Source organism: Conger conger, chromosome 2, assembly GCF_963514075.1.
Source record: "Conger conger chromosome 2, fConCon1.1, whole genome shotgun sequence".
NCBI classification, from domain to species: Eukaryota; Metazoa; Chordata; class Actinopteri; order Anguilliformes; family Congridae; genus Conger; species Conger conger.
In genome coordinates this window covers 13,858,424-13,881,689 of record NC_083761.1, presented here as the reverse complement: position 1 = coordinate 13,881,689, position 23,266 = coordinate 13,858,424, and the positions used below count along the sequence as shown (strand labels likewise).

General features: G+C 42.2%; 2 protein-coding genes across 2 annotated transcripts; one reads left to right on the top strand and one right to left on the bottom strand.

The window, feature by feature from the left end:
• Window positions 1-76: 76 nt before the first annotated feature.
• On the top strand, window positions 77-15,264 carry papss2b (3'-phosphoadenosine 5'-phosphosulfate synthase 2b). Its single transcript, XM_061231882.1, has 12 exons — window positions 77-269; window positions 6,715-6,829; window positions 7,304-7,539; window positions 8,365-8,503; window positions 9,396-9,514; window positions 9,879-9,992; window positions 10,701-10,812; window positions 11,092-11,297; window positions 11,547-11,682; window positions 12,309-12,577; window positions 13,010-13,239; window positions 13,751-15,264. Exons 1-12 carry the CDS (start codon window positions 243-245, stop codon window positions 13,890-13,892), a joined length of 1,845 nt encoding a protein of 614 aa, XP_061087866.1. The 5' UTR covers window positions 77-242; the 3' UTR covers window positions 13,893-15,264.
• Window positions 15,265-15,841: 577 nt separating this feature from the next.
• Window positions 15,842-23,055, bottom strand: atad1b (ATPase family AAA domain containing 1b). Its single transcript, XM_061232815.1, has 10 exons — window positions 22,898-23,055; window positions 21,569-21,756; window positions 21,324-21,422; window positions 20,728-20,848; window positions 19,390-19,590; window positions 19,053-19,159; window positions 18,832-18,921; window positions 18,425-18,475; window positions 18,088-18,224; window positions 15,842-17,102 (listed from the first exon to the last, which is right to left on the bottom strand). The coding sequence occupies exons 2-10, from the start codon at window positions 21,740-21,742 to the stop codon at window positions 16,982-16,984; spliced, it is 1,101 nt and encodes a 366-aa protein (XP_061088799.1). The 5' UTR covers window positions 21,743-21,756; window positions 22,898-23,055; the 3' UTR covers window positions 15,842-16,981.
• Window positions 23,056-23,266: the final 211 nt, after the last annotated feature.

Here is a 23,266-nt window from a genome sequence, read left to right as displayed (position 1 = left end):
CGTTTCGAATTGCAGATTGTCGTGATACTGACGCGTTGGCTAAAAGGCAATATGCAGATCTGGGAGGAGGGAGAGAGGCAGGCTCAGGAAATGCTACGTGTCTTGAAGTCTCCAAAACGGGTTCTTCTTTCTGACAATTATCAGATAACCGTCTGACTACCAGGTCCGCCGTAAACAAGCAACATAGTCCGGCTAGTAGCCTAGTCACAAGTCGTAGTTCAGCGATCTTCAACCAGTCTGCGATGTCTGGAAACAAAAAGCAGCGAACGGTAAGTCTTGCCATCCCAGCTCTATCCCGCTAGCAGGCTAACTACAATTTCTAATTCATTTCGACAACTTCAGTGATGGCCCGATCGTGAACGTTCAATAATGTGAATGAGTGTTTTATCGACTCGATATGTAGGTGATAGCTCACGTTATTGAAAATATTTTGAATTCGATGGTTGATTTTACAGTATCGCTAGGAGTCCGTTATTTAACTGCCCATGTATCTAAAGTGTTACAAATTTGCTCAGGTAGTTCATAGTTCGTTCATTGCTTTTTCTCACTTGCTTGGCAGTCCGGAATGATCTTAAGTGTCATTCCAGTAGGGATTGTCATGTTCCGTGGAAACTACGAAGTGACAGCTTTGCGATTGGAAAAAAAGTAGTCTGACGTTACGCTATTTAATGCCGCGTCTAAATCACAAACTTCCGTGCACTACAGTGGCCAATTTGCTACATTATAACTTTATTTTTATTTTTTTGGAAACTCACCTTCATTTATGAATGTTACTGTTTACAGTGCCCTCCATAATGTTAAGACCATCATTTATGTATTTGCCTCTGTACTCACAAGTAGTCATGTTTACTATTTTGTTGCATATCATTTTTTATTTTTTTTTGCATATCAAATGAGCCTCAAACCACTATGCTGCAGTAGATACGAAAATAATCTTTCGCTTGACGAATTTTCCTGTTGAAATCAATGGAAAATATATTTAGGAGAATATTCATATCTGGCAGCAGCATGGTGGTTTGAGGCTCATTTGATACCGTGGACCCTTGATGACTTAAAACCATTTAGCCAATACATGTGTTCCATACTGTATCAGCATAATGTACAGTGAATTTCTTGTTCCACCCCCCAATTCCCATATCGGTCCATTCAAATGCAAAGAGTATTAGTATCACTTGTAGGACAAACTGAAAATAAGACATCCAGACTCTGACGATGTTGATAGGTCACAGAAGTCATGGTATGCAAAGGATATGCAGCAAAATACAAAACAAGACTAGTTTCATGTACATAACATTGCAGTGTCCCAAACGTTATGCTGAAATGGGGGACTATGTATAAACACTGCTGTAATTTCTACATAGTGAAACCAAAATGTATAGAAATTCCCTTGATTAAAATCTGACAATGTGCACTTTAACCATATGTGATTTTTGATTTTACAAATCTCAAATTGTGGAGGACAAAGGCAAATAAATAAATGATGGGTCTTTGACCCAAACCTTATGGAGGGCACTGTATCCAGCAAATATAGTTGAGAACAAACAATATTCATTAGTCGTGATTTTTCACACCTAAAGACAGTATGGACCATAACGCTGCTTTTTATAGCTTATTGCATAATATTGGAAACATCATGAGTGCTAGTGTTTTATATTTGCTGAGTTACTTGCATCATTTTAAGTCAATTAATAACCTCGTACCATACAGTTCATGATGACTGCACTCTGAAGTTTGTACTGTATCTACTTTTCATTTCTGCATGTCAAAGTTTGACAAGTGGCTGCATCATGTAGCTGAAAGCATTTCTAATGTATTTGCTTCATAAATCAGTGTAAAACAAACTGACAAAGAACAAATGCAACATGTATGAGCACTAGTAAATGTGAATGCGTTTAACCTGGATGTATCGCCTCTCTAACAGTTCTGTCATTATCTGGGTAATGATTAAGCCATTATAGCTTTGATTTAAATTTTTCACCCCGACTAGCTTTGGCGATGATTGCCCTTGTCAGTAAAAGTACCTTCTTTCAAAATCTTGACAGGTAAACCATTCTCCAGCCACCGATATACCCAGAGGACATAGTGAATCAAGAACTAACTCTTTCAATGCTTACTGCAGGCCTGTACTACTACTTGTTTTCAGAGTATCGCATGTGAACCCTGTCACTAGTTCCAGCGTGACATGTCAGCAGCAATATTATTGTCAGCTACAATACGGCCAGTTGAATAAATAACTGTCAATTTGAGAATTTGTTGGCATGATTACAAGATCTTTTATGGGTTGATTACATAGAACCACAATGACACAGTCACACTTAACCTGCAAATAAACGGCAGAGTGATTCAGCCCTTTCCATGGGTAGGGTAGGGGTAGGAGTGACTGCTGGCCTACAGAGGATCCAGTGACGCCGGGCTTACCCACCCAGGGCACCCGCCGGAGGAACAACGGGTCATTGAACGGTTCTGTCTGACAGCGACAGTGGAGCGCTCTGTACCTACGCGAGCCCCTGGACTGTGTGAATGAAGCTCAGATATCACGTGGCACAGGGCCACTCGGTAAGGGGCACGGCGGTGTGGAGCTGTGGACTGCTCTGTGAGGTTCCGTCAATGGGCCTGTTTGTTCCCCCTGGATCTACTGTAGAGCCAGCAATGAGAGAGAGAGAGCAAGACCTATTTGTCTCCCGGCATTCTGAGAACACCATACCCATTCCCTAGCTCTTTTAAACGTACCTGTTTGGATCGTAAGACCTAAACTGCGTGCCCCGTCTCCCCATTTAAAATATAAAGGCCATTAATGCCTCATTATGTGTGGAATATGTTTCAGATTTCTGTGCTGAATCTCTTTGAGCTCTGTTATCTGAAACAGAAACGCCCTTTATATAGCATATATGGAGTATTTGCCTTGTGGGCCTGTTTGTAGTGCAGAGGTTTTGGCTGCGGGACAGAGTGAGTGAGTTGGCTGTTTGGACAAGGCTCATCAGAGCATTGCACTCAGTGATTGCTTGTTTCCTTACTCTTACTCTTACTCTGTTTGGACAAGGCTCATCAGAGCATTGCACTCAGTGATTGCTTGTTTCCTTACTCTTACTCTTACTCTGTGTGTGTGTGTGCATGTGTGCGTGTGTGCATGTGTGTGTGGTGTAGAGAGGTGGGGGTTGGATGATGGGGAGGGGGTGTGTGGGGGTGAAAATTTGCCACATCACCATTTACACAGTGGTCACATTGTCTGAGCTATACCCACTGTGGGAGTATAGCATGCTATACAGGGCTCTTGACTCTCAGTGGACCAAGCAGTTACCTTCTCTGTGAAGGTCCATTAAATATGCACAATTACAGTACTGAAGTCTTACTCTTACTTTCAATTGTTATTTTATGTGCAGTAATCTTTCTGTCTATCTTGCCATTTTCTTGAGTGTTTTTTAGTTGGAATACTTTTTATTGTGATATTTATTTTTGTGTAGTTGAGTATAATTGAGTAAAGTCTATCAGTGAACATTGCTTGAAGTTACACCCTTTAAGTCTCCAAGTTACAATTATTCAGAAAGAATGGAAGAGAATAATGGGTGTGTTATTATTATTGTTTTTGTTCGCTCCACCCTCATTTACTCCACTCCACTTACTTTACTACCATTCGACTCCAGCGGAAGTATGAAGAATCGAATGGAGTTAACAAGTGGAGCAAAGCAAATGAGGTGGAATGAAGAAAGACTAGATTTTTTGCCTTCACTGTCATCACCGTCAATGTCCTGTGTTGAATTAATAGCCCTATCATTTAATCATTAAAGCTACAAAATCGCTTATAAGTTTCAAGCACAAGTTGCATAGTAGGATACAGTAGCCTGTAAAAATACAAACCTGACTCAAACCGGCTCACCTTGAGACACAAATTAATATGCAACCAGCAACAGTAGGTCAAAGTAAAAATCTATACAAACATAACTATTTACTGTAATCCCAGAATTCCAATGTGTCCGATCTGAACACCTTCTGCTATAACAGTTTATGTTCTGGGCTATTATCAGTTGCATCTCGCTAATTCAGAAACATTTCTGTAGATTAGTGAAACATAGCCTAGCCTATATGGAGCTTCGTACGTTTTCCAATATTCAGTGTTCACATTGAAAAAGCTTGTTGGGGGCCGTGGTGGCGCAACAGGCTAAGATGCAGCAGACTTGCAGTTCGCTGCAGTTGCACACCAGGGACCGGGGGTCGATTCTGGGTTCTGCCAATAGCCATGTTTGGCCGGCTAACGTGGAGCAGCATAATTGGCTCGCTGCTCCAGGTGGAGGGACTTGGCAGGGCTAGTAGTTTGCCGCACAGAAAAAGCACCTTCGGGCGCCTCAGAATCATAGCTACCAGCATGTGGCGAGATGGCTTGAAGAAGGCGTGTCGGTCTCGTAGGGCTGCCGAGGGACGGGGTGTGGGCGGTGTATCTAATACTAGCTCTAATTGAATTAGACGGGGTACAATTGGCTACCAAATTGGGAGAAAAAAGGGAAAAAATTATTTAAAAAAAAGAAAAAGCTTGTTGGATTTGTTTGTTGGATATGAGCCACAAAGTCAAACTGACATATAACTGACACAGAAATTTTTTTTTTGCCCTTTGACCCCCCAAAAGAGGGGGGGCCTTGTTTTATCTGGCCCAGGCCTTAACCAGCACAGAGCACACAAGCTCAGGTGCTGGTACGAGTCCCCAGCACACAACTTAATCAGTGCAGATCTACTGTTTAAATACCTACCCGTGGGATTGAGCCATCTCTCATTCTGTCTGAATGAAAGCTTATGGCAAAGGACCCGCAAAGGTCAATTATTCTGGCAGGGACCAAAGCTGGCATCATGCGTCAGCACAAGCCGTGTGGTGGTCTAGCCTCCCCTTTCTGAGGCCTGACAGGAGGGTGGGGGGTGCCGCAGCAAGATCTGCCGGTCAGTGCCTTGGCCTCTCTGACTGGTCGTCCATACGCGGAGGTGGCCCCTGATTACGCAAGACGGCATATGTTCAGCTGGAAGCTGCGAGCGAGCTGCTATGTGGCGCTCCCTGGAGGATCAGGCCAGTGAGAGAGCAGGGCAGGGGCCTGCAGTGGGGGCTGTGGAGCCAGCAGGGTGTACTGCCCTCTGCTCTAATGCGCACTGCTTTCTGTTAGAGATTAGGTCATGCAGCTGACATAATGCAAGAAGTGCTCCATTTTTTTCATTCAAGTACTTTCTCTTGCAAAGGAATAAAGACCGGCTGATGTTTAATTGTTTAATGTAGTTACTAGGGATGCAGTCTTGCATTTTCTTATCAGATATCCAACCATGTGAACTTTTAATCAGTTATGTGGATTGTTTTTTGGATTAATTTTAATTAACAAAAAGAACTAGAGTAGTCAGATTTGTACTGATACCTGTTAATATTCACAAATGTTAACTGAAGTACACATAAATGAAGATCATTTCTGGCCTGGAGTGTAATTAATGCAGAGGCCTGCAATGAATCATTAGTCGCACTGGAAGAAAGATGGGAAAAATTAAGTTTGATAACACAAACGTTTTTGCTCTTCAGCTTCTGTATTCTGTACTACTGTTATTCTCCACTTACCTACCTGTGTGGAGTAGTGCTTCTTCGCATAAATTGCCCTTGTGATTTGATCTTTGAACACAGCAACTAATCTAGTAAATGTACCTACTATCTTGCTACCTAATCAGAGGGTGTAGTTTTAGAAGGAGCCTGATCACAGTCTGTTGAAAGTCTGTGGAACTAAAGTTCACATAGGCTTAAGTGTGTGAAACAGCTGGGAACTCTGACCTGCTGTTAACATCACATGGAACCTGCTACTGTGACAAAAGAATACTTCTGTGCCTTTGACGAGAGTGTGCCAGAAAGGTATGAAGCACACCTTAAGTTTGGGCGGTTTCCAACCTATTAAATAGTATTAGTATTTTAAATGGCCAATTATCTGAAACTGCAGCCGTGTTCATACGCAAACATACCACTGCTGTGTAGACATTCGTGGTTAACCTCAAAAACACATGGTTTCACCAGCTGCTTCTTTTGGCACCACAGACTACAGAACATCTTGTATAGAGTGGAGTCGGAGGAGGACCTTTTGTATGCATGCACACGGCTGATTGGCCAGCGGTTGCTTTGGCGCTGTATATTTGTCTTCAATTCTTGTATTTTTGCATTGCTGATGCTATTGCACCTGTTGCAACCATGTTCTCAGTATTTAAATTAATGAAATAAATCTGCACTTGTTCACTCAAATAATAAATAACATAAGTTCTGAAATTCTATCATTTGTTTGGTTATGTGCTACATTGCTTCTTATGCTGGGAATTGTGTCATTTTCTGATGAAACTGAACTACTAAATCATTATATACTTCCTAAACGCTGTCAAACATGTTTTTTGGCATATCTATGCACATTCTTTGATTGAAATGTAGACTTTGCCTCTGTAATTCTGACAGACAAAAAGACACTTGTTTTCTATTCAATTCAGGATTATAAACCACTTCTCAAATGTTTTACTCTAGACTGGGGGGTATCTTCCTGAATCCATTCACTACAGCTGGTTGCTTTATTGTGGTAGCCGAGAATAGCCTAGAAACTTAATCATGAATTTTCAGCTGGCATGGATAGTGTCAGTATCTTCGCTGTGGCTTTTCTTCCTGTTCACTGTCTTCTTGCTGCTGCCGTCAGAGCGCTGGTGTGTAACACTTCACTGTGGTTTCAGGACCTCCAAAGATCGACCAACGTAGTGTACCAGGCCCACCATGTGAGCAGGAGTAAGAGAGGCCAGATTGTGGGCACCCGAGGAGGCTTCCGGGGATGCACCGTCTGGCTGACTGGTAAGCGAAGAGCAGGTTACTGTGTTATTGTTACTGTGTTAACCACGGTATAACAACAACAAAAACCAACAACCTTCCGGACTGTGACCTCATCATTACTTGCTCCTATCCTATGGCAGAATTATGAATGAAAATGTGCTGCCTGAGCTTGCAGTTAATTTCCCCTTCAGTCATAGTTTCACACATGACATGCTACAAGCAAAAACATATAGTCCATGAAAATAAATGGCATAGCCAGGCAAATAGTGTGCCAAAAGGTTGGCTTTTATCATTCTTAGTGAGTTTAAATTGGAGTCTAGACAATTGTGTTGATGAGCTTACTGGCAAGTATGATGAATTTACTGATCACGAGTACTGGGTCTGTGCCTTCATTCCATGTAATTCTTTTTTCTTCAGTACTGCCTCATTGACTCCAGCAAGAACAGTGAGGACGATGAATTTCACAAGCTTTGTTTTTTCCAATCAATCACACAGGTCTTTCCGGTGCTGGGAAGACCACCATCGGTTTCGCCCTGGAGGAGTACCTGGTGACCCACGGGATCCCCTGCTACTCCCTGGACGGCGACAACATCCGCCACGGACTGAACAGGAACCTGGGCTTCACCTCCACGGACAGGGAGGAGAACATCAGGCGCATTGCGGAGGTGGCCAAGCTGTTCGCCGATGCTGGCCTGGTGTGCATCACCAGCTTTATTTCCCCCTTCACTAAGGTGAGCAACGCCGGAACAAGACGGAAGGTTTTACAATGCGCTAGTGCGTATGACCTGAAAAGGTTAATGGTAGACACAGGGTTCTATCTGCCATTTGTACACTTGTGAGATATTGAGCTTGAACGTCAATTCAAATCAGTTTGAACTTGTAATACCTGTAATACTTGTGATACTCATGCCACAATGAGATAATATACACCCAGTGAGCACTTTATTAGGTATTTAATAATCCGATCCACTTAAGAGATTTGATGCGTTGTGTGTTCAGAGATGCTCTTCTGCATACCTCTGTTGCATTACCGTCATTAACTCTCATTACCTCTTAACAAGGTGCTTCTGCCTGCAGAACAGCTGCTCACTGGAAGTTTTTTGCTTTTCACACCATTCTCTATAAACTGTTGTGTGTGAAAATCCCAGGAGATAAGCAGTTTCTGAGATATTCTAACCACCATGTCTGGCACCAACAATCATTCCATGGTCAAAGTCACTTAGATTACATTTTCCTCTCAATTCTGACATTTGATCTGAACAACAGCTGAACCTTTTGCCACAACTGGCTAGCAACATTTCCTGAAGAGCGAGTGTATATGCAACATCTCTAAGGCGCTATATGTAAGTCGGTATAATAGTACAGCATTGTGTATCTTGAATACATACAAATAACATCCATAACCAGCCGTAGAACCTCTAGAAATGGAATAACAACCCAGCCCAGATAGCCAGCGACAGATCCAGCCCGGAGTGGCTTGCTATCTGGGAAGGGTTCGCATGAGAGTGCTTGGAAGTGGGGGCACTCTCTTACGGGATGCGTTCTGCCCGTCACAGGACCGGGACGAAGGCAGGAAGATCCACGAGGGCTCCGGACTGCCGTTCTTCGAGGTGTTCATCAACGCCCCACTGGAGGTGTGTGAGGAGAGGGACGTCAAAGGCCTCTACAAGAAGGCCCGTGCTGGCGAGATTAAAGGTGACCTGGTCCAACCTTTTGGCGGCATGCCCAGCCATTTGTTACAAATTGACAAATTGTTCATTCTTTTCCAAGCTAAGAAAACGCCCTGATATGCATGAATGCACAGTGAGTGTATGCAATTGTATTGTGTTAGAGACTAGTTAAAAGAAAAACCTTTTGCAGTCTAAATGGTAAATGGTAAATTGACTGCATTTATATAGTGCTTTTGTCCAAAGAGCTTTACAGTTAATGCCTCTCATTATTTAATTCATACACACACATACCAACCGTGATAGGCTGCCTTGCAAGGCACTAACCAGCTTGTTGGGAGCAATTGGAGGTTAGGTGTCTCTCATGGTATTGTTCCCATTTCTATGACGTAAAGGGAATGATAAAGAGCTCCTATCCTGCCTGAAAATGTCCTGACAAATTTATCAGCAAATTCTTGATGGACTTGGCCTGAAAATAGTATTTTGTTAAAGGTTAACCATTTTGTGTCATTCAGTGCTGCTGTAGTGATTTCTGTGCTAGCCATATACCTATGGCGGAGCTGAGACATATACATATACTGCATAGTTACCTGCAAGCCTCTGACTGATTTACACATGGGCCACACAGTATACAGATGTACAAACAAGTATCACTTCTAGTAGCGTGTGTGCTCTGATTTTTTTTTGTATGTAACGCTATTACAACTTAAGGAACCCTGGCAAACTAAAACCCACCTTCACACTGACAGGAGACTAAGTTTGTAGGGCTGCTGCAGTTTCCTGGTCATAGTCCGAACTAACTTTGACTCAAAACATGTTACTATAGGGCCCATTCTGTATGTTTTTTTAAAAAGGTAAGCACCTTTGCTGACCTGGTCAGAAGCCCAGGTTTGACCCTACACTCTGTCCACTTTGCCCAGGCTTCACTGGCATTGACTCTGACTACGAGAAGCCAGAAGCCCCTGAGCTGGTGCTGAAGACCGGAGAGAGCAGTGTGAACGAGTGCATCCAGCAAGTGGTGGATCTTCTGAAGGAGCAGGTGAGCCTACAGACCTCCTTCAGCCCCCCCCCCCCTTTCTGCTTTACAGGCCCTGTGCAAGAAAAACCTGAATCTTTAAATAGTTAAACATACTAATATGCTATCTTTTTCAGCTGGAAGTACACATTTATTTGTTTCTTACCTGTTCTATAATTTTGTAAAAAGTATACATCTTTACATTATAGCATTTGTCTTTACCTTTTGTTGAGACTTTATCGACTAAAAATAAATATTTACCAGTGTGCCAGTGTCTGGCTCTGCAGTGCCTGCTGGTGGTTTAGAGAACAGTTGTGAGCGCCCTCTGCTGGGGTGAGGGAGAATGTGCTAAGTGAACTGGATGAAACGGGCCGCTCTTGCTGTACAGGGCATCGTGCCCACCGGAGTGATGGAAGAGGTCAACGAATTGTTTGTGTGCGAGAACAAGTTGAACCTGGCCATTGCCGATGCCAGCACCCTGCCCACCATCAGCCTCACTAAGGTAACCCCACAAAATAATAAATGATTATGTAAGATCAAAATTGGTTTGTAATTTTTATGGAGGTATTCAGCTTGTAGTACAATCTGTGTCACGTTATATTGATTGGTATGGCGTTGTAAAACTGTTGTAAAGCAAGGCGTGTGTTTTCAATGTCAGAGAAAATGCACGCAAGGCCGCCCAATTGTCACGCAACATTTTTCACTACTGATTACTAGCAGACATTTCGTGTAAAAATAAACCAGTTAAGAAAAGGGCGTAAAATTGCTGTTCTCAACAACATTTTAGGCATTCCCAGCTATTAGAAAAAAAGCCTTGCTAAGTTACTGTAGGTTGTGTTTGCACTGCAAGGGGTAGTGAGTGCAGGACAATGACCCCCTCGTTGGCTTGGGTTATAAGAATTCAGAGCCCAGTGCAGGGACATATTTTACTAATAAGGGCACTGATAACACATGAGGGTTGTTTTTTATCAGACTTTGATTCAATAGTTTGTTTTAATAGTCCTTTACAAATACATTTACTAAGTTATTAATTTACTCAAATGTTCAGTGAATGGTCACAGTGAGGAGGCAATGATTTCTAGGAGTTCTGCCCTTTGGAACTGCAGCAGGTACACATGACAAACCTGAATCATCTACCGAGTTAAAGATGGTTGTAATGCTACCGGTTGTGGTTCTTGTTCAAGTGGTCATAGTTTCCTGTTTCCACCAGCTGGACCTGCAGTGGGTACAGGTGTTAGCGGAGGGCTGGGCCACCCCCCTTAAGGGCTTCATGAGAGAGAGGGAGTACCTGCAAGTCTTGCACTTTGGCACGCTCCTCGATGGTAACTGCAGATTCTAAATTATTAACACCACCATACATTGTTATATATAGAGATTGCTGGCATTTGGGATTATCAACAGATTTTTTTTAACTTAAATTCAGATTGCTCCCTTATATTACTTTGGGTATGGAAAGTTATGTTCATGGTTCAAGTGAACTTACATTTTTGAGTTTCTACCTTTCACTGTACTGACTACTTTTTGGCAGCCAATTAGCAATTACCAAGCTGAAATGTATGAGGTGACTCATATCTCTTGCTCTCCCGCGCCCACATTGGCAGGTGGCACCATCAACCTGTCTGTGCCCATCGTCCTGCCCGTTTCCATGGAGAAGAAGCAGAGCCTGGACGGCTGCGCCGCCTTGGCCTTGGAGTTCAAGGGTCGCAGGGTGGCGATTCTCCGCAACCCCGAGTTCTACGAGCACCGCAAGGAGGAGCGCTGCTCCAGGCAATGGGGGACGAACTGTCCGCAGCACCCTTATATCAAGGTAGCATTTACCTTCCACATTAACCTGGCAACCACCGCCAAATGGGTCTTTTGTTGTCATGCTTCTGTTTTGTTGAAGATCAAATCTTGTAATATTCACTGTCACTGCTGTTCTGTGGCAGTGTGACAGAATTGGTGTCGCTTGTCTTTAGGATAACTAATGAAGACCTAAAATCACATTTGTGGTGTCTGTAAACGGTAAAATAAGACAAAAAAGTGTAAAAACATGCTGTATGTGGTGATTTAATAGATGGTAATGGAAGGCGGTGATTGGCTGGTTGGTGGTGACCTGGAAGTGCTTGAAAGAATCAAGTGGAACGATGGTTTGGACCAGTACCGTCTGACTCCTCAGGAACTGAAACAGAAGTTCAAGGAAATGAGAGCAGGTGAAAAATAAAATCAACTGCTCCCGCACTACCTGTTGTGGAGGCTGCAATAATACAGAAGTCATTTCACATCTCCTTTTCCTCAGTTGCGTGACTGTCAGATCTACTCTCTTCTGTGTTTTCTGTACTATATGTGAATATTGCATTGTACTGCTGTTTCGGCACCCTGAGGATATTGGACAGCAGGGTGAATGTGAAACATGACGGCAAGGTTTTGCAGCATTTTGAGAATATTTCTCAAGGGGACAGGCATTTCCACATATCCGGATGTTTTCAGAAGAAAAAGGTCCCACCAATTTTGTGTCACAATGAAAAAGAGAAGGGTGAATTAAGGAAGTATACTTTGAAGAGTGCGTTTATTTAGCAGCTGATGGAACTGAAGTCCTGTACAGACAACCTGTAGCCTAGTGGCTAAGGGACATGGCCAGGACCCGGAATACTGGTAGTTCAAGCCCTGGTGTAACCACGATAAGATCTGCACAGCTGTTGGGCCCTTCAGCAAGGCCCATTGTTTCAGGGGGATTCTCCCCTGCATAGTCTAATCAACTCTAAGTCGCTTTGGACAAAAGCGTCAGCTAAATAACAAATTATTGCTATTATTAAATCTTTCCTTGCCTGTCTTCCAGATGCAATCTTCGCATTCCAGCTGCGAAACCCGGTGCACAACGGGCATGCCCTGCTGATGCAGGACACCAAGCGGCGTCTGCTGGAGCGGGGCTACAAGCGGCCGGTGCTGCTGCTGCACCCGCTGGGCGGATGGACCAAGGACGACGACGTGCCGCTCGACTGGCGCATGAAGCAGCACGCCGCCGTGCTGGAGGAGGGCGTGCTGGACCCGGCCTCCACCATCGTGGCCATCTTCCCCTCGCCCATGATGTACGCCGGGCCTACAGAGGTACTGACCCTGCTCTGCTCCCGAGACCCTGCCCACAACCCTCGACTCGGGGCAGCCTGTAGCCTAGTGGCTAAGGTGGTTCAAGCCCCAGTGTAGCCACAGTAAAATCTTTGCAGCAATCGGGACCTTGACCAGGGCCCTTGACCCCACATTGCTCCGGGGGGGATTGGCCCCTGCTTTGTCTAAAGCACCAGCTAAATAATTATAATGTAATGTCAATTTAACTCACAATATATGTAATATACAGAACGTCCAAGGACATTCAGAATAACCAAAAACGTCTCAAAAGTCCTGCAACAAATCAATGGCAATTTCTGGAACTGTTTTGCTCTTGTGTCCATGAGGTACACTCACACAAACTCTGTGCCAATAACCTGTGGTCATTGCTCTCTGTGAATATTTACAGTACATGGTATCGTCTGTACCCCCCAGGTCCAGTGGCACTGCAGGGCCCGGATGATAGCTGGTGCTAACTTCTACATAGTTGGCAGAGACCCAGCTGGCATGCCGCACCCGCTGACCAAACAGGACCTGTACGAGCCTACCCATGGGAGCAAGGTGCTGACCATGGCTCCCGGCCTCACCTCCGTGGAGATCATCCCCTTCCGAGTCGCGGCCTACAACAAAGTGAAGAAGGGCATGCACTTCTACGACAAAGAACGGTGAGCCAGGCGCCCGTACCGCCGCGAAAACACACACCGCCGGGTCAGCGTTACCTATCCATGGGGGATATTACGCTCCCTACTAATTTATATTATATATAATGTTAGAAAATGGGTCAATAATACAATTATGTTGGCCTAAGTCACTGTTTACTACAAGGGGATGGGGAACATAGGGAAATTTAATGTGTGGGATAAGTTGTGTGGGTTCAACTGGGCAGTAAAAGTGCTTGTGTATCTGGGGACACACATGCCACTTAACGCCCACTACGACAACCCATGACTTGAAAGTAGGGGCTTGTTTCCTCATATCTACGACCCGAAACTCAAACCGAACCAATCACATGGTTCTCCAGAAAACAAGGCCTCGTATGTCATCGGTCATGTGATTTTATTGAAACGATACAATAGTGAAAACTGACTTGCGTAGTGAATACACGCCTCAGAATAATTCGTAACATCACCAGTGTTATCTCTCATTCACTCGTGCTGCACTGCCTTGCCTTCGCAGACACAGCGAGTTCGACTTCATCTCCGGCACCCGCATGAGGAAACTGGCGCGGAGTGGCGAGAACCCGCCCGACGGTTTCATGGCTCCGAAGGCCTGGAAGGTTCTCACCGAATACTACTCTTCAATTCAGAAGGACCAGTGAACGTGCCGTCCCGTTTCCCAGAACGGCCCTGACTCCTACTTAGGCGCAATAAAATGAAACATTCCGGTTTTCTCTTTCTTTAATATTCTTTTTTTTATATATATATCATGTTTAGTCTAAAATCATACATGTTTATGATATACATGTAAAACTGCCTTGTCTTAGCTGCATGGTTTTATAATTTATTTGCATTCTGGATTCTGTGATCATTTCAGCCTTGGTGACCAACATGTCGGGAAACAGATGAAAGTGAGTGTTCTCTGCGGTGTTGTCAGAAGTGCTGTGTTTGAAGCGGTAAGAGCGATTGCAGCTATGTTATATGGAAAGCGATGCTTGTGACACATTCCTGTGTGTCGTGGTGCTCGGGTTGTGTAATTCCTAAGAAGGGAAGAAGTGAGGTTATGTCTAGTCCCAGGCTTGGGATTCCCCTTCTAATATAAAAAAATGAAGTATATGTGTCAAATCATTGTCACCAGGGTATTGCACATTTCAGTGGTCATTTCATATGGTACACCTATCTAGTATGGAGTAGGACCCCCTATTGCCTACAGAACAGCCCATTATTATTTTCAGCATGGATTCAACAAAGATGTTTGTCCATGCTGACTCGATAGCTTTGCACAGTTCCAACAGGTATTTCAGCCACGCTTTCATGGTGCTAACCTCCCATTCGACCTCATCACAGAAATGCTCTGTTTGATGGAGATGTTGGGACTGTGCACGCCATTGGAGTAAACTGAAGTCTACAGGTGTCGACTTCATTATTACCTGTCGGTGTTGCATGCCAGAATATGGCTTCAAATACGATGTCACTTGAAATTGGAAGTTTTTAACATCGTTTTCAGAGATGTGCTAAATCCTAAATATTTACAATTGCTTGCAAATTATTTACATTATATTATGTAGGTCCCAATATGTTACACTTGTCATGATGTTTGATGTAGTTATGTCATCTTATTGCACTGTGTTCACTGGACAATTCATAGCATCAGCTGTGATTTAACTGGGTAATTTCTACATCATCTACATCATCAAAAGCCTCAAGTGCCTTTTTCTGTTCAGTGTCAATATGAATGTACTACTGTGCTTTACGTAAGCTTTGTGTTTAAAGCTGTGATTGGATGCCTGAGTGATCTGATATTTTTATATCCGAATTTCCCTGATTAGTAAGTAAAGGCATGGGCTCATCAAGAATATAGGGCTTGCCTGCAACAATGGGGAAGCTTCACATGTGTGAAGGATAAAAAAGAACATATTTATTAATGTCAATCTCTGTGCCTTAACTGATTATCTTTTAGTATTTACAGTAGCGGCTTACCATTTAAAATTTGTAAACCAGAATTTTAGTACAAATTAAAATTTTATATTATTGGCTTTTTGTGGTGTCCTTCTTCCGTGTTCAGACTGTTGCCGAGTTTAAAAAAAACACAAGGTAAAAACACAGTGATTTTTATGTACCAACTTCCTTAAATATTTTTGGTCCTGTGTGCCCTTCCCATATCATGTTTTTAAGCATTTAATTCTGACAGAAAACTATGGAGGAATGTTTGACAAGTTTGGTTGCAAGCATTTTTTGACAAGTTTGGTTGCAAGTCCAATACACACTCATAGATCACATGGTTGAACTACAAAATCCATTTCAGTAGCCATATTTTGCCATTGGAAGTATATCAAAAATCAAGTGTAAGGGCCAAAGATTTTATATAGCCCCCAGTTTTTGCATGTTAGATTATATGGAAACAGTCCATACCATATTTACAGTATATGCTGTGGAACATCTATTATTTAGGCAATTTTTAAATTTTGCACAAGCATCTGCAAAATGATTAGTCTTATATTGGCACTCATTTCCTATTAAAAAAGAGCAATTCAGCTACATGTAATCCATCACACTGTGTGATAGAATATAAAATAATTTCACGGTTTCCATATTTTACACACAAAAAAGGTACATTTTAACTGATGTTTTATTAGAACAGCAGTTCAATAATCCAGACAAAAATGTAAAATGCTAAACATGACATCCAAATATTGTCCACGGAAAACTTAAAACAACTTAACATAGAATTGGCAATTTTGTCTTCGCAATATATTTATTTACATTTTCTAACACCCTCGTTTTACCTAAGGAGAAATTGAAGTTTATTTTATGCAGAAAAGGCCAATTACGCAACATTCACCCAATACATCCTGCTTGAACAAACCCAATGGAGCAAACGATACAAGCAATGTAAAATCAGCACAAGAAGCATTTTTACAGCTGCTGCTTGTCAGTGAATATCTGGGAATGAGGTAAAAACTCCACTTCTATGACCCGAGATAATGAGGAACGATTCAAGAACATCCCACACAACCCTCTTTTTCATCCTCTTACCAAAGACAGTAATAGCACACCAGTTAATGATACCGCCAACCTAAACTAAGTCAATAAATAATGGCTCTATGCATTTTAACAGTCATAAACCAAAAGACCACGTATGTCATAGTACAATTTAATGATAGGCCTTCAAACCTGCATCAACTCCCCTTCCCCATCTCCACAATGGCAGTCCATCAACCTGAACTCTGCAAATGCACCTCATCACCTTACACCAGCGATCATAACGGTTATACAATCCTGGTCAGTGAGTTCAGCAGCCCCCCGTTTGTCATTACCAACCCCAACAAAATCTCTTCAGCACTTCTGGGTACACTTTCCATATGGGTAAGAGTTCCCCCTATTCTTCTGTATTGTGGCAAGACAATTATATCAACTATCACAGGCACCCTTCAAATGTACTGCAGAGATTTAATGATATCCAGCACTCATACATATTTGGAAGAACGTGAAGATGATTTCAATAAAGAAAGAAGCAGCGTTTATCAGGAATAATTGCACACTTGGAACCCCTGAACCATGTTGATCTTGGCGTGTCTGGAAAAGTTCAGACGGAGCGACTACATTTTCTCCTTCAGATCCAGAACGTGCTTCACCTTCACACCTTGACACCAGTTTTTCCCTTTCTTAATGATGAAATGTAAACTTAATTTAGGGGGAGGAAAGAAATCTAGTGTGAATCCTCTCCCTGGACCTCTTTCCCAAAGCAGACTCAGTCCAAAGCAGCGTGCACCAGAACATTGTGTCCTCCCGCAGACTTGGACTTCCTCATTTTCTGTATGGCCTTCTGCAGGTCGTGCTGATGGATTGGCCTGATGTAATCATCTTCTGGACTGGGGAGGCAACAAAAACAAAAAACAAAACGTTATGTTTTGAAACCACACTATTACAAGGTAACTTCTCTTTTTTTAGATTGGCAACAGTGTGTTGTCACTGAACATGTAGTTTGAATTAGGCAACTCCTTTTTGATTTTGCAAAAAGTAAATGTGCCGTTTTCTTAAATTCCCCAGCTGATCTCAGGAATTTATTTTCCAATACAACAATCCTAGGTGACTTTTACGGAAATTAACATCTCACCTGTAGTCAAAATGATTGATATCAATTTGAATTCCTGTGCATCCAGTACAAACATCATAGGTAATATATACAGGTTGCATGCATGAATTGCAGCAGGTAGAAGTAACATTCACTTGTGACAGAAAAACACTTTCCAGCATCTCCAAAAATGTAGTTATTTTACAGGTGCATCATCAAAAACTGGATTATTTTACTGTACACTTGTGTCTTGCGTGTTCATAAGCAATAAAAATATGAAAACATAAAAATAAAAATAAAACACTTTTAGTGGTTTTAGAGCAGCCAAATTCAAAACAATAATTGTCAAATCACCATGCATCTGCCAACTGGGTGCAGTGAAAAGTAGTTGTGCAACTCATGCCTGCATTTCCATCACTTCACTTAGCAAAGCTAACGCTGCTTCCATCTGCAGCCATTCACACAGGTAGCACAATTGGACATTGTCAAATATTTTTGTGTTGGATGCACACAGATGAAACTGGTCAATCGTATCTTCCAACAACAGATAAGACAGTGAAAGTTTTTATGAAGAATCTCCATTTAAAATATAATTTAGTTTAGGACTATAGGTTTAATCTGGGTCTGCGAAACTGGCCCTAGAACTCTAAAAACATCAAAATTAAGAGAAAGTCGGCTGCCGTTACTCAGCTGGCCTGACAAACTGACAGTATTCTTCTCTGTGGCAGGTCATTTCAATAAACTACATAATTGTAAACATTGTTTGTGGCTCTGAAGCATACCTATTATCAGCACGGCTGTTATGGACGAAGTCTCTGACGCAGAGCAATGCGGCATCTCGGCACATCTCCCGAAGGTCACTTCCGGAAAAGCCTTCCGTTTCCTTCGCCACCTCACACAGGTCAACAATGGTGTCCACCTAGGCCAAAAGTACAAAAACAACTCAACTCTCTTGGCTTGGCAGATTTTTCTAGAGTGCAGTATTACAGAGCATACATTAATATTGGAGCTGGAGTTATGTTTACTTTCGCAGAAACAAATTTGGGGACAAAAAAATACCTTAAATGGAACAGTTATTACGATATTATGTTATGAATAAATGCATGCAGGGAAACTTACATTTTCATTTTCCAATATGAGCTTCAGGATTTCTTCCCTCTGTTTGATATTCTGCAAGGATGAATGAATACATTAGACACTCAATTGTCGATCTTATGCATAAATGAAAAAAAAAGTCTAGAATTTTAACCATTTTCATTATTTTCAGCATAGGATAAATAATGAAACAGTGCAAAAATTAAAAATATTACAAATATTTCTTTTTTTTTTTTTCAGGCCAGCCTGTGAGAATTCCCAAACTCAATATCTGATATAGGCATGATATACCAGTGGAAACTTCAAGCGATAGTCAGTTCTGTGATGGTCTTGGCAATGTAATATTTCAAGCTATGGTCATTGAAACCCCTGCTGCCGTACATGATCACTCCATATGCTGATAAACAAGAGCAGCAATCACGTCAGCTTACTGGCTGGTTGATGTGAAACCTGGTCGGCATCCTCCTAAGAATGGCAGAGTCCAGATCCTGCGGGCGGTTTGTGGCTCCCATTATTATGACCTAGACAACAGAAAAAGACAACAGGAAACCACAGTTTCAGAATTGGTTAATCTTTTTCTCAATGCAAAGCTTGCAGCAGCCCATGCTGTGGGTCATCTATATGGTTCCTTTCCCACCCCCAAGGGACTCACCTGGCAGTTGAAGTCAGTGTCCAGGCCATCCCACAGGCTCATGAACTGGGCCTTCATCATGGCTGTGGCCTCATGGTCAGAGCTGGAACGGCTCCTGAGGAACGAGTCTGGAAGGTAGGGGAGAGGGGATCAGTCTTTGAACCACTACAACAGACATGCTTATCAAACAAATGGCTGGCCGTGTCGTGGAGCATGTTTGAACACGAGAAGTATCCTGAAGACAACACAGGCACCGAAGCCACCGTCAATCACAAAGTCCTGGTAACCCAGACAATCCCTCAACACTCATCAAAAATCACCACGGACAACTGAAAAGAGTAGCGAAAGTGGAAGTTACCGATCTCGTCGATGAAGATGATGGAGGGCTGCAGCTTTATGGCCAGAGAGAAGACCGCGGCGGCGAGCTTCTGGGACTCTCCGTACCACTTGTCTGTGAGGGTGGATGGCTGCAGGTTGATGAAGCGGAAACCTGCCTCTTTGGCAGTGGCCTTGGCGATCAGCGTCTTGCCACAGCCAGGCGGTCCGTACAACAGCACACCTGGAGAAACGGATGCAAGGCGAGAGAGGGCAGGTCAAAAAACATCTTCTCTTATCAGGTCACGCTGCTGAATTAAAGCAAGTGCGGGCTGGTTAGTACTTGGGTGGGAGGACTCCTGAGAAATCTAATTTTGTACTGCAAGGTGTTGATAGGCCAGAAGGGGGCACCATTTCCTACCCATATTTTCACTGTGAGAGAAGTGTTCTAAGTTTACTTACTTGGTTAAATGTGACAGGATACATACTTGGATCTGTTTTCAGTTTTTCTTCTCATACTTGAGTACAGAATCAGAGCTACAATACGAGCCATCACTTGTATCCGGTGTTTTTGCAAAACATTTTTAAAGGTTTTGTTGTGAATGTTGTCCTCTCATGATAAATTACACCCTCAAACCAGGAACAATTTTATGAAAAGCTTATGCTCAATAATTATAAAATGAAACTGATATATATTACTTGTATTTTATAAGTGATCTATTTATAAAATAAGAAAAAACGATGTTTTAAGAGAAATGTTTGCATTTGCTGAAACTGGCTGCTGCTATGGTCAGTGACTTAATGTTATTTACTGCCTGCCTGCGATACAGTTGCTGAACATAACGGTCTCCCGTAATTCTCATGTCCGTTCAATTACGGAATGCGTTTGCATTGTCGCTCCGCTACGTAAAGTCTATGGACAATCCGTTGTCAAAATGTGAAAAAAATGTTAATCCAAATTTAATAAAACGTACAGTCATGAAATTTTAAAAAGCATGTATATTTCTGATTTGTCCACAAAATGAGTGGTCTTGTGTCGAGATCGATCGGATTTAAACAGTTACTTTTGCGCAAATGTTTTATGCTAAATCGCTAATTGTTATAAAGGTATTCATAGCACAGAAACGTCAATACCAAAATCAGTAGTTAGCGAGCCTGTTGCCATTGTAGTGGACCTGTAAATCGGCATTGAGATTGGTTCTGAAACGGGTGAGATATCGAGGTTCAAACTTGCCAACCAATACAAGCATAGTGAATGCGATATTTATACACGATATATTTTATAGATACTACTTTAGTTATATTACTGAGATTATATTTATAATGTCAACATAGCCCGTTCAATACTTCATTGACCAAACGAATGAACCCGCAGGCCCACCTTTTGGAGGCTGGAGCAGCCTGGATCCCTCAAACAAGTGTCGCTTCTGGATGGGAAGTATGACGGTGTCTTTCAACTCAGTGATTACATCATCCAAGCCAGCAATATCACTCCACTGGACCTGCATGGACAAGGACACATCACTGAATTTAGAATAGTAAGAAGGAAAAATTAACACCCCCCCCCCCCATTTCAAGGAGTAAGCCCATCGGTTCACCGATCACTAAAGTGTCTTTTTTAACAAACATATTGTGATTCAAGCAGCAGAGGCTAATTTGATTTTGGTTCAGGTTTCAGAGCTCTGCAGCACCACACAGTGTTCACACATGGTGCAGCAGTCATCCTGTACAAAACATCCCAGTTTCCTTCCAAAGCAGAAAGAAAAAAAAACACTTGCTGCTTCCCAAATGATCTGCAGTAAAGTACTGCTCCAGTGCAAGGCATCATTTTGTATTCCTCACTGATTATGTCCTTCTATATTCGGGCAAGTTCAGCACACATACATTTGCAAGACACCTTGCTGAGGCTCCCACCATCTCTGGCTCCTGACATGAAACTATGCAAAATGGCTCAATTCAACTATAAAGGTTAGTTACCTGCATACTTAAAGGGTCAACCAAATGAGCAGCAATGCTCATCTCATACTCCGACAATTTGACATTCTTCACACCAATCTGTTTCATGAGCTTCTCTGCCTGTCAAAGAACCAAACGTCACATTCAACATTAAGCGCACCTGGAATTACGATTGTTCCACAATATTTAAAAACATTATGAGCAAAGGGGCAGGTGGCATGTTAGGGTAATAGTACGAAAAAAATTTATTCTTATTTATACCTCACCTGTTTCTGCGCTTCAACTTTCTGTTTCCTTGTGGGATCAATAGCATCTACCATCCATTTTATGGTAAAATAAGTCACTGCACCAAATATTGTCAGACGAAAAAGTAAGCCTATAACTTCGTTGCGACCCAGGGGCCGAGTAAAATTATCGGCAGGAATCTCTTTCAGTACCATGGTCTTCACGGAATCTAGTAGGCACAACGAAGAACAGTCAGAACAGAACACCACAAATCAAAGTTGTTAGAACAATGTGATCAACAACAGACCTGATTCGTTCGTTTTAATCGGGAAGTTCATAAACGAAAATAAAAGTGAAACATTTATTCAGCAAAGTCACGTTAGCTTGCTCTATTCGCTTCAGGTTTAGGCTTGCGCAGTTTTGTAATATAATTGAAGACTCCTAAACCCTCAATCACAAGTTACACTGTCATCCAAAGTGTTAGTTACTTAACACATTTGCCTTTGCCATGTCGCCAAAAAACAACTAGACAAATATGTCATTACCACCGGTTTATGCTAAGGTTGTCTACTACTAGGTAATTTGGTCAACCGCAATACGATCAAGCTGAAATGGACCATATAAACACATACTGTTCTTTTAGCCAAATCATGATAGCTAACTAATAATATAGCAACCTGGTAATAGAATTATGAAGTTTACGTTAGTTTGCAGTGTTAAACAATAGCCTGTGCAGATGTGCCATCGCTTGCCTATACGATAACGACAGCATTCAAAAAAGGTATTACTTATCCGATTCAGTTAACTACGTGTTAAACGTAATTTAACTCGTGAGAAGAGTATGATTTATTACCTTACTAAATGCAATGGCAGATTTAACGACATTAAGGTAGCTAAGGTATTACTAACCACAGTAGTAGTCCCAATGACCAACAACCCAAATGTCAGAAAGATGGGTTAGCCAAATTAGCTTGACAACAAACCGAAATGTAAAGTGTCCAAAGGCTATGTATGCAGCTATTTGAGGGCATAGCCACTCATTTCAATGTGTTGTCTACGTGGTCAGCTAGCCAGTTTTACCTATTTGGTATGTGAATGTATGCTGGTGTTCACTTTCACTAGTAAAACTGAAAGCTAAGAAGATGACCTTCTGGCTATTTAGCTAGCTAGCCAGCTGCAGTAGCTACGTTAGCTAGCTAGTAGTAGCCGCAGATCGGGTTGGCCGTCATCGAAAGTGCTGGCTGCCTGCGTCAGATAACGTTATTGCCAATGTGTGCGTAAGGTCAGAAGAAACGTTATTAATATGAATAATTGGTGTTACTGAACATTGATACAAATAAATGAACTTACGATGAGACATAGCTACTTACCTCCTCTCCCTCGCTTGTCAAATGCTTGAGTCAAGATCCAGGAAGTGGAAAAAGGTGATGTATAAAAAAAAAATGTCTCACCACTTCGATTGCCGTGATGGAAACAACTTTTTCTTCAGAAAGGTTCCACTACGTAATTTTTTTTTGTATTTAAGATGGTTAATGTGTGCATTAACCCGGCAAAAGTATTACAACAATCTGTTGTCAATAAAGTACATTTATTTTTATAGCAACATCACGTAATATATGACAGAAGAAAAACTTATGTTGCACACTGTTTAATCACGAGCAGGCTACAGTACAGATTAGCCTATATTTGCGCAGATTTTGAACTAATAAGCTGTGCCCTTGGTTTCGACCGATTTGATA